Here is a 12,070-nt window from a genome sequence, read left to right on the forward strand (position 1 = left end):
TTATAAACGTTAAAAAAATCATAAAAAAAGTCAATGAACGTTAGAGGTACCAGGATAATTCGCCAAATTGGCTATTAAGTTTATTTAGGTACATTCACACAGTTTTAGATGGTTACAACTGCCTTACATTATAACATATGTGTTAATTATCTAGTATAGCCCCCTCTCCCCCCTCCCCCCCAAAAAATATCAAATTAATTGATTATTTCCGTTCGGGTCCTCGTTATAGTAATAACTTTTAAGCTCGTTAACTCTAATTTTATTTTTTTGGTGCAGCTCAATGCACATCCATACGCGAAATATAACATGAAATGTTAGATAAATAAAAAACATTTAAAGCAAACAGTGAGAGTATATTGGTGAAGGACGGTAAGAGTAAAAGAATAATAACATTAGGCCCTGATCCTCCCTTAGTGGTGCATTGTGGGAGAATAAACAATCAGCTGATATGCTCTCAGCCATCGATTAGAAACATACTATCACCTCTTTTTGGCCTCCTAGGTGGTCCATCAGCTCTACTTTCAACGGTAAGTAGGCCTAGGGCAGGAAGATTGGCCTATTTGAGGCACATTAACCAGCTGGCTGCTCTGTATTAAGCGCCACCTCGGCTTTCAAACGTGTACTCTTTCCCTATTTTTTTTTTTTTGTGTTCTAATTTCTTTATTTTTTTGTGGGGTGTTTTATATTTTTGGTAGGTGAAGGGCAGTATGCATGCACGATTTCCATCATTTTTTTTTTAAAGGGGAAGAAATCCCCCCACCCCCCGCGCTTTTTTTTCCCTGGTAGGGAAGGCTTAGTAAGTTATAATATTTGGGTCGTTAATGAAAATTTTGAGGTGTATTTTGAGATGCTATGTACAGTATATATCTTTTCAGTAAGTATGTAAGTTCATTTAGGTACAGGTACACACAAGTAGTTATCATACAGTGTGAATTACGTAGGTAATCCCCAAAAATTCAGGTATGTATCTTGTAACCTAGATGGCAGTTAAGGCTCTTGTTTCAAGGAATTGGAGCTATGCTTCTTTTACTGCATGAAACCTGGATTAACCCCTGTGGATGTAGACCACATTGTTTGATTTTTGGGTTATCTCAGTAGTCGAACTATAATCGAAGTCTTCATAATTTACTGTGTAAAACCATTGTTCAAGTTTCAAATTATATACACAGCCTGAATAAAATAAGTCCCATCCCCCAGAGACTGTATGCCCCCTGTGGGTTTAGCTGTTGGGGATTTTTTTTTCTCTTGGGAATTTTGTTTTGATTTTTTGCATTTCTATAGATACCTGTGACCACTTTCAAGGGGTTCTTTATTCTGACAGCCCAGCTTTTGTGTCAGCTTTCATTGTTCATTGCCTGTTCATCCAGGCTGTTGCTAGGCTCTTAGTCTTCATATCACTTGTTGTGCGCCTGTCTTTTTAACAACTGAAGATCTCCCAACATTTGTCATATACATACAATATTTTATCTTTCAAGGGTGGGCCTGTGATCTAAGGAATTGGAGATATCCTTCCCATGTCTTAAACCTAATTACCCCCATTTCCTAGGCACTATATGAGACTTAGAAGTTAGGCTGTTGCCCCTGAATACAATGTTAGTGACCTTCAACTAGCACATCATGTTGTCTTGGCTAATATATATATAGTTCACTGGTACCATAATAATGTTTGGTAATATGTAACCTCCTAAATTTAATTTTTTTTAACTCTGGTAGTTTGATCCCAAAAAGAAGAGGAAGCTCATTTACCATCATTCATTCAATTGCTGTCTTGCCAGGAGCTTGCTGATATCACAACTCAGATGGCTCTCTGAGCCCTTCTCTTGAATTGTACCTTTTATTATTAATTGAATTTCAGTCTTGTAATTGGAATCATTTATGATAAATAATGAAATATATTTCTATACAGGTGAAGTGTGTTGCAATATGTCTGAATCAACAAGTACACGTACTGACCAAAGGTCTACATCCAGTCTGTTGCATGACTCTCAGCAGTCCATTCTAGTCCAAGAATCTTCAGGTGCTTCTCTCCCAGATTCTCAGCTACATCAACAGTCACCACTACCACATTTAAATGTTAAACCATCACAGTCACGTGTGGAGCACCAGTCACAGTCCACACCATCCCCAGTGGATGCTTCTCCGACAGAACCTCCTTCACCCTCTATAGCATCTGGACAAAGCACAACTGCTTCCAGCTCTGAGCAGTCTTCTCCTGCTGCTTCTACCCCAGAGGAATCACCACACACCGAGCAACCTCCTTCCTCCTCTCGGGAATCTCTTCCTGAACAACCTCCTGTCTCAGGACAATTGCCACCACAGCAAGAGAGTGCTAATGCAGGGAACAATGGTCAGAATCGAAATAATACACAAAATCGACCAAATAATAATAATAATGGTGGCCTTGCCAATGTTAGAGAGCGACTTTTTCAGGCGCTCTTCTTCAGGTTGGCTGTTGCTTATGCTCGGGCTTTCCCGCAACCAATGAGAAGGTTGATAGAATTCACTGTTTTATTAAAGGTGAGTTTTTAACAAATAATTCCTCACCACCATCAGTCACCAATACCTACTACACATCACCAGCCAAGATCATTCCATTTTCCTAACCAGATCTGCTCATAAAGCAGTTTATGTACAACTTCATTTTTCTCCAGTGTTTATATATATATAATGTATATATATTTATACACATATATCACTATACGGCTGATGTGTTAAAAAAAAAAATATTTCAGGCCCTGACTACTTTGTTCCTTTTGGTGTACATCCATCTTGCCTTCACTCGGGCACCCATCACATGCTTGGACCATATTCGTGATGACTGGCCCAGGGAAGGTATCTTGCGCGTTGAAGTAATTAGGAACCCAAGTAAGGCAAATACTTAATTTTTTGGCAAGGCTGTGTGTCATTTATTGGTGTCTTTAAGTGTATTGCATTCTTTCAGTTGTGAAAGATGTGGATAGACACATATGTATAGTTCATGATTTTTATTGGTCATAATGCCCAAAAAGCCTTGAACTGCAAGATATGAACATCACTAGGAAGTACTGGTTAGTTCACTGTAGAGGAGGTGAAGGATAACAAACTTCCTTATCTCTCTATGGTGTTATTCACAGGTGATTAGCAGACTCTTGTTTAAGGTTTACTAGAAATCATCTTGAAAGAATGATTTTTAACATTTCTTCTCCCACTATTGCAGCATGATTTAAAACTTGTAGTAATAGGTACTTTCCTCGGGGCTTTCAGTCTCTCCACTTCACAGTGCCTTGTAGAAGCATGTACAGTACATACTGTACTGTACATGCTGATTTTAGTACATACTGTACTGTACATATGATTTTAGATGACACTTTACCTTAAACTTCATTTGCAGTTTGACACTCGTCTTTAACAAGACTAACACCATTCTATTTGATCAGGGACCTGTCAGATACATTAGGCTACCAGTTAACAATGTGACAACCAATGTATCCAACAAATTAAAAAAATGAGTGTTTTAATTAAAACCACTAACTCCTCTACACCTATAAAAACTTAGTGCAAAACATATGGTAAGAATGACTATCACTTACACAGGAATATACATGTACGTATTACCCTGTGAGGTAAGTGAGAAGAAATGGGTTACTAGAACATAGTCCACGAACTCAAACATGCCTGCAGCCATGATTATAATAATGGCTGTGCCAACATCCAACACAAGAATTTTAAAGTACATACACCCTATGAAGTGGCATGAGTCAAACTTAATCATTAGTGACAGTGATCTTCATAGAGAAAAATGTGTGGAGAGCATCTTAAGTGCTATCAGTAATGCCATCCCACAGAAGTCTGATAGTTCCATTACATCCAGAGTCTTTACAAACAAGATGTTGCCTAGTTTGGATACTGCTTTCATGTAATACTTATCAATAAAAGTAAAATTACTAACAACGTTAGGTAACAGGACACTTCTGCAACTAATGTAACATTTTATTGTGGCAATGTTTCACTTTCCAGGACCTTTGTCAAGCTCCTGGACAGTAAAACATTGCCACAATAAAATGCTTTGTTAGTTGCACATGTATCCTTTTACCTAACATGTAATACATGCCAACTACTTGCATCTCTATTATTCTGACCCTCTCATTTCAGTCGTCTGTCTCCACCACTATATATGCTCTCTTATTTGATGTCTGTATTATGTTTCCTTTGATAAATGTGCAAGAATTATTTGATCATTAACTGTAGTACTATAAGTGAAAAATAGCTATGCTATATGACCCTTGTAGTATTAGCGTTTCATTTTTTATAATAATAATAAGTGAAAAACTAATTTGAGATATTTGGAGATTTTTTTTTGTCATCTCCAGATAATTTTTTGGATCAGTTATTTTGTCATATAATTAATGATTAGGCATATACAGTGGACCCCCGGTTAACGATTTTAATCCGTGCAAGAGGGGTAATTGTTATGCGAAATAATCGCTATGTGAATGAATTTTCCCCATAAGAAATAATGGAAATCAAATTAATCCGTGCAAGACACCCAAAAGTATGAAAAAAAAAATTTTACCACATGAAATATACATTTTCCCACACACAGAGAAGGATACATGCACAATAGTAGAGTAGTACATGCACAGTATATATTGTGCATGTACTAGTCTACTAAATGAAGAATAAATGACACTTACCTTTATTGAAGATGCAGCAATGACTGATGAGACACTGTGTCCTGGGAGTGCCTTTTCCTCCTGAGTACTGTAGGTCCTGTTTGGCATTTTCTTCCAGAACAGGCCTTATCACACTGTGTATGCCACTATGATTCTTAAATCTCTCAAACCAACCTTTGCTGGCTTTAAATTCACCAATATGAGCACTAGTTCCAGGCATTTTTCCCTGTTCACCTGGGTGTTAGTCGACTTGTGTGGGTTGCATCCTGGGAGACAAGATTAAGGACCCCAATGGAAATAAGTTTGACAGTCTTCGATGACACTGACTTTTTTGGGTTATCCTGGGTGGCAAATCCTCTGGGGTTAATTGTTTCTTGGTATTCTCAATAAGCCACACCAACAACGGTGCTACAGCAGTAGCAGCAGCTGACAGTGCAGCAGCAGCAGCAGCTGACAGTGCAGCAGCAGCAGCAGCAGCAGCAGCTGTACCACCAATAGTAGCGATGGTTGATTGGGGTTTATTATACAACCTGGTCAGCTCGGAGACATGCACTCCACTTTCATACTTATCAATGATCTTTTTCTTCATCTCTATTGTAATTCTCACCCTTATTGCTGTAGGGTTGGCACTAGAAGCTTTCTTGGGGCCCATGGTCACTTATTTTCCAGAAAAAGCACCGAAAACACTGTAATAATACGAAATATTCCGATTGTATGCTTGGATGTTACCGCGGAGGCTGGCTGGTAAACAATGCCACCGGCGGAACATGTGAGCGTGGCTCAGGCCGCACATTGGACGCGTCTCGGACGAAAATCGGTAAGCGGGTTTTTAAGCGGTATGTGAGGCAAAATTTTTGCAATTAAAGTAAGTGGTATGCGAAATAATCGCTATGTGATGCCATCGTTATGCGGGGGTCCACTGTACGTACATGTATTCTAAATTCTAGACGACTCTTTTACTTCCCCATTTTTCTTTTGAGCTGGACTTGTTGTCAGAGACTGTCCTCAGAGACTGGGCTTAATCAGACAGAAGCGAGCCTCCTTTAGACCTTGCTCAGAATGGCTTGCATCGATTTAGCATTTAAATTAATAATAATACAGCCTCTCCTCGCTTGGCAACATATTCATTTACCGACTACTTGGACTTATGACCAGCTCTCCAACCATTATGCAAATTTAAGTAATGTATATTAAAGCTGATTTCTTCTATTATGTTTATTACAGTATACAGTACACTACTGTATAAACATTTAAAAATATACTAGAAATGTTATAAATGGTGCAAAAGTGACATCAAAAAATACAGTGGACCCCCGGCTTACAATATTATTTCATTCCAGAAGTATGTTCAGGTGCCATTACTGAACGAATTTGTTCCCATAAGGAATATTGTGAATTAGATTAGTCCATTTCAGACCCCCAAACATACACGGACAAATGCACTTACATAATTGGTCGCATTGGGAGCTGATCGTAAAGCGGGGGTCCACTGTATCTAAAGATGGTTGACACAAACCCACTATCAGAATAATATGCTCCTCGCTTGACAACCAATTCGTTTACTAACCTACTCTTGGGACCGGAACCCCGTCGTTAAGTGAGGAGAGGCTCTAATTGTTTTCTCACTTAAGAACATAAGAAAGTAGGAACACTGCAGCAGGCCTGTTGGCCCATACTAGGCAGGTCCTTTGCAATTCATCCCACTAACAAACATTTGACCAACCCAATTTTCAATGCCACCCAAGAAACAAGCTCCGATGTGCAAGTCCCACTCAAATCCAACCCCTCCCACTCGTGTACTTATCCAGCCTAAATTTGAAACTACCCAAAGTCCTAGCCTCAATAACCCAACTAGGTAGACTGTTCCACTCATCAACTACCCTATTTCCAAACCAATACTTTCCTATGTCCTTTCTAAATCTAAACTTATCTAATTTAAATCCATTACTGCGGGTTCTCTCTTGGAGAGATATCCTCAAGACCTTGTTAATATCCCCTTTATTAATACCTATCTTCCACTTATACACTTCGATCAGGTCTCCCCTCATTCTTCGTCTAACAAGTGAATGTAACTTAAGAGTCTTCAATCTTTCTTCATAAGGAAGATTTCTAATGCTATGTATTAATTTAGTCATCCTACGCTGAATGTTTTCTAACGAATTTGTCCATTCTGTAATATGGAGACCAGAATTGAGCTGCATAATCTAGGTGAGGCCTTACTAATGATGTATAAAGCTGCAGTATGACCTCTGGACTTCTGTTGCTTACACTTCTTGCTGTCTTGGTTTAAGGTTGCTGCTTACCATAACCTCCAAGTCCTTTTCGCAATCTGTATGGCTAAGTTCTACATTATTTAACTTATAAGTGCTAGGGTTATGGACACTCCCGAGCTTCAGAACCTTGCATTTATCTACATTGAACTGCATCTGCCACTTTTCTGACCAAGAATAGTTTGTCTAAATCCTCCTGAAGTTCCCTAACATCTACGTTTGAATCAATTATCCTACCTATCTTCATGTCATCGGCGAATTTGCTCATATCACTAGTAATTCCTTCATCAAGATCATTGATATATATTATAAACAACAACGGGCCCAAGACTGATCCCTGTGGAACGCCACTTGTTACTGATCCCCACTCGGATTTAACCCCATTTATGGACACACTCTGCTTCCTGTCTGTGAGCCATGATTCGATCCACGAGAGCACCCTTCCCCCAATGCCATGAGCTGCTACTTTCTTCAACAGTCTTTGGTGCAGAACTCTATCAAATGCCTTACTAAAATCTAAGTAAATAATATCAAATTCTTTATCGTGGTCAACAGCCTCAAAAGCTTTACTGAAGAAAGTTAATAAATTAGTTAGACAAGACTGGCCTCTTGTGAATCCATGCTGAGTATCATTAATCAAGCTATGCTTATCGAGATGGCTTCTTATAATTTGAGCTATAATTGACTCTAGTAATTTGCCTACAATTGAGGTCAGGCTTATTGGGCGGTAATTTGACGGTAACGACTTGTCCCGTTTTAAAAATAGGAATTACATTAGCCATCTTCCACATATCAGACACTACACCTGTTTGAAGAGATAAATTAAAAATATTAGTTAATGGTTCACAGACTTCCATTTTGCATTCCTTTAGAACCCTTGAAAAAACCTCATCAGGACCCGGTGACTTACTTTGCTTCAGTCGGTCTATCTGCTTCACAACCATTTCACTAGCTTTTTTGCCTCATTCTCACTGGCAGTTATTTTACTCACACCTTTATTTTTTTATTTACTGTATGTAGACTGGGTTCTCTTCTAAATGCAGGTGTGGTGACCCATAGCACCAGAGAAGTGAAAGTTCTGAAATTTCTCCTTCAAGATTTTTGAAAATTCTACTTCAGCCACTCCTTATTCATATTCTTTAGTATAATCTTTCTTTACATTAATGTGCATTGCATTTATTTGTTTAGGTGAAGATTATACAGTGGAGCAGAGCTATGAGAAGGAGGAGCGCTTGCAGCAGCGACAACTGGAGTTCCTTGGTGCTCTTGGCTCGGATATTGATATGTAAGTCTTGTACGGTTCTAAGTCTCTAATCATTTTAGCGTTTATGTTGGTAGGTGGAAAGCACAGAACCTGACACCTATATAGAGTGGCAACACTAAGCTGTGTTTCCTGAAACTAGAAGTGCCATAGATTAACCCATGATTTTGGAGCGTTGAAGGAATACCACAGACTAGTGTGTTCTGAGTCAGACAACTTATTTCTTTTGTCTCAGAGAGTACTATAGCTCTGCCATTAATAAAAGGATTTATAAAAAGCACTTGGTTGTGCTTATTAATAATTATGAAAGACGAAGTATGGAGGGAGTAAATGTGTTCAGATATTTGGGAGTGAACTTGTTGGCAGATAGTTCATTGAGAGAGGAAAGGAAAAAAGGTGGATGGTACATTAAGGCATTTGTGGAAACAAAAGAACTTCATGTTTGGAGGCAAAAACTGGAATGTATAGTGGTATCAACATTGCTTTATGGGTATGAGGCATGGGTTTTGAATGTTGCAGCAGAAAGGCTAGAGGCAGTAGAAATATGTTTGAGGGCAATATGTGGTGTGAATATTATGCAGAGAATAGAGAGTTTCAAGATTAGGAAGAGGTGTGGAGTTTCCAAAAGTATTAATCAGAGGGCTTAGTAGGTGTTGGTGGTTTGAACATTTAGTGGATGGACAAAAATAGAATGGCTAGGAAGGCGTATAAATTTGGGGTGGAAGGAAGGAGAGGTAAGGGTCATCTTAGGAAAGGTTGGAGGGAGGGGGTAAAGGAGGCTTTGAGTTCTAGGGGCTTAGAAATTCAGTAGGCTTGGGTGAGTGTTAGATAGGGGTAAGTGGAGGCAAGTGGTTTGAATGTGTGTTATGCAGACAGTGTGGGATTACCTGGGAACAGTGGCCCTGTCTCAGGGCAAAGGTAAAAGTTACACACATCTCAGGCAGGAAGAGGCCACCCAGGGCTATCCCAGTCAAAACAGGAAGTGCTAAACCAGCATTTATTACTTCAATGGGTTGGTTATCAGTGGGGAGGGGATAGGCAAAATTCCTAGTTAGGAAAATATATATTTATTAGGGATAACACTACATACACACTCTAGAAAACCGCCTTCATATATCTCTTCTCCTAAGCTCCCAAATAATGGTACACAAGAAGCAGGCGACTGGAGAGTCCAGCAAAACATAAACACTTAACCCAGCAATGCCAGGCCTTCCCTACTCCACTAACCCCCATTACCTCTTATGTCCTCAGTCCTCACTCATCCTGCAGTCCCTGACCATATCAGAGCCTAGGCGAGCATACTGGTAAACCATAAAAGAGCTTATAGCTCGAGATGCCTAACCAAATGAGTACAAAACTATAAAACTTAGATACACGGCGTCTCAGACGCCAGCCTTCACTTCATGCTGCCTCCATGTGAATCACCCAAACTACGCTTACCTGCTAACCAAACACAGTTGGAAAATAAATCCCTGACAGGATTTCCTTACATTTACAGTTTAAAGTATTTTACAGTACCCCCAAATGCACAGTATGAATTATAAAATTGTGGGTGACATTTCTCCATAGTTCATACATTATTATTTACAATTATGTCATAGTTAATCAAAATCATGGCACACTTCTCCACTATATATACATTGCAATGCCGTGCAGAACCCTGCATAACAGTGTACTGTTGGCATGAGCAAAGTAACATTTATGAAGGAATTCAGGGAAACTAGTTAACTGGACTTAAAGTCCATGAGGTGGAAGTAATGTCTTCATTCTGAAGGAGGGGTAGGAATGTTGCAGTTTGGAGGTTCATCTGAACCATAATGTTGTCATTCTGGCAAGACAGTGGTTGAATGAGTGAGTGTTAACTTCTTAGTCAGGTCACCCTACATGTATGGGAGCCAACTAGTTTTAAAAAAAAGTGATAGTTTCTGTAGAAATAGCTAAATAATTTTATAAATTTATTTAGGTACAATGAACAGTTTAGAATTTCTTATTTGGCTTAAATTGCTTAACTTAAGCAGTGTGTTGTTTTCCAGGTTGTTTGGTGGAGTAGAGCCTGTGGTCACGGATGGGGATGGGTCGGTAACAGGCATGCACCCAGGTACTGATGCCGCTGAAGTGGAAACTAATGTTGACAACCAGAAAAGCTCTGAGCAGGTAGGGATGGTGTGTGAAAATATCTGTCTGACTGGCTGGCATGAAATAGCTTAGACTAAAAAAAAAAAAAAAAAAAAAAAAAAAAAACCAAAAAAATTTGACTGGAACAGTACACAAATAACCTGCACTTAGGAGAATGAAACTTGCTAGAAAATAGCTTGGTCATATCTACTTTTGAACCCCGTGTGTGGCATCTGCTCCCACTATCCTTGCTAACTTTATTCCATTTCTTTACCACTCTTGTTTTCAAGAATTGGGACATTCCCATGGCTCAGTTGGGTGTGTAATTTCCATCTATGCTATCTTTGTCTTCGTACACCTGGTAAAGAGCCTATCCTTGTCTACCCTCTTTATAAACTGGAGTATTTTGTATGTTGTGATCATATATCTTCCTGTTCATTATTTCAGAGATGAACCTAGCTTTCACATTCTTTATACTGTATTCCCTCAGCATTCATGAAGGATGTATTCCATAGGAAAAATGCAGATGCAGTTGTATCCTCCATTTGGCCCTGCAGACATAATATTAATCAAGCACAAATTTTGGTTCACTTGTAATGGAAATGGGTCATCTCGTACAAAATGTCTGTGTATTGTAGATCAGTTACATGCATATTGGCAGCAGAGAATGGTTTGAGTAATATCTTATGTGACTTTGTTGTTCCTGGAGCCTGGCTCATGGATAATGCCATGATACTTTTTTGGAAGTGTAGATCTGGGAATCCTGCCATTGGTATTGAGCATTTTATTAAAAAACTTAGATCACCCAAGTAATGGATGTGGAACATGCAGATTTTGATGGAGTATGTGCTTACAAGGACTTCATTGAGGTTCATTTTAGTTTATTGGGAGGCAGCTGGTTTATTAAAAAAAAAAAAAAAATCAATGAGGTAAAGCCTAATTTGGAATGTCTGTCTTGATTTTTGAATGCTACTCTTTGTTTGTAAACCTAGCCTGTCCTGTTGATGTTATTCTGCTTCTGTTTAGGGCAATAGTTATTCCTAGGTCCCTGTTTTTTATTTAACTGTATTGGTGAACTTTGTCTTGCAGATGACACACTTCCCTTTTTTCTCCTTTCCTCATCTCTTACCTGGGGTCTACTCGGAGCTTGTTCTGGGGATCAACACCCATGTGGCCCAGTCCTTAACCAGAGCTTCCGGTGGACGAAGGCCTGATCAACCAGGTTGTTACTGCAGGCTGCAAACAGTCCAGTGTATTAACTACAACCAGGCTGATTGGGTACTGACTTAGGTATCTGTCCAGTTCCTTCATGAAGACAGCCAGGGTGTTGGTAATTTCCCTTACTTGTGATGGTAGGCTGTTGAACAGTCTTGGCCCCAGACCCTCACTGTGTTTTCTCTCGGTGTACTCGCAGCATCCTTGCTTTTCACTGGGGGTATGTTGCACTGCCTGTCGAGTCTTTTGCTTTCATAAGGAGTGATTTTTGTGTTTGTGTTTCTTTAGGTCACCTTAGTTTAGTGGGAAATCTCCAGTGTGGTCCAGAAATAGGAGTATGTGGGCCCAACACTAATCCTTGCAGTTGTCCCATGGCTTGGCATCACAGTCGACCCACATACTGAGGGGTCTTTGGTTCGATCCACCAGCAAGAGTGGAAACGTTGGGTATATTTTTTTGCACGTAATGTCCTTGTTCACCAAGCAGTAAGTAGGTACCTGGGTGTTAGTCGTCTGTTGTGGGTAGCCTCCTGGGGGGGTAAGTAGTGTACCTTAGAC

At 39.5% G+C, this 12,070-nt stretch overlaps 1 protein-coding gene across 3 annotated transcripts in view; it reads left to right on the forward strand.

The window, feature by feature from the left end:
- Nucleotides 1-390: 390 nt before the first annotated feature.
- The window catches only part of LOC128688111 (membralin), a 46,457-nt gene continuing 34,777 nt past the window's right edge, over nt 391-12,070 (forward strand). For 2 of the 3 annotated variants that reach the window (XM_070086633.1, XM_070086635.1), the window contains exons 1-5: nt 391-527; nt 1,907-2,517; nt 2,733-2,865; nt 8,111-8,207; nt 10,202-10,337. In XM_070086633.1, coding sequence (XP_069942734.1) covers nt 1,924-2,517; nt 2,733-2,865; nt 8,111-8,207; nt 10,202-10,337 — 960 coding nt within the window. In that variant the 5' untranslated portion in view covers nt 391-527; nt 1,907-1,923. The remainder of the gene's footprint in view (nt 528-1,906; nt 2,518-2,732; nt 2,866-8,110; nt 8,208-10,201; nt 10,338-12,070) is intronic. The other variant, XM_070086634.1, reaches the window with a different exon arrangement.

Source organism: Cherax quadricarinatus, chromosome 19 (assembly GCF_038502225.1).
Source record: "Cherax quadricarinatus isolate ZL_2023a chromosome 19, ASM3850222v1, whole genome shotgun sequence".
NCBI classification, from domain to species: domain Eukaryota; kingdom Metazoa; phylum Arthropoda; class Malacostraca; order Decapoda; family Parastacidae; genus Cherax; species Cherax quadricarinatus.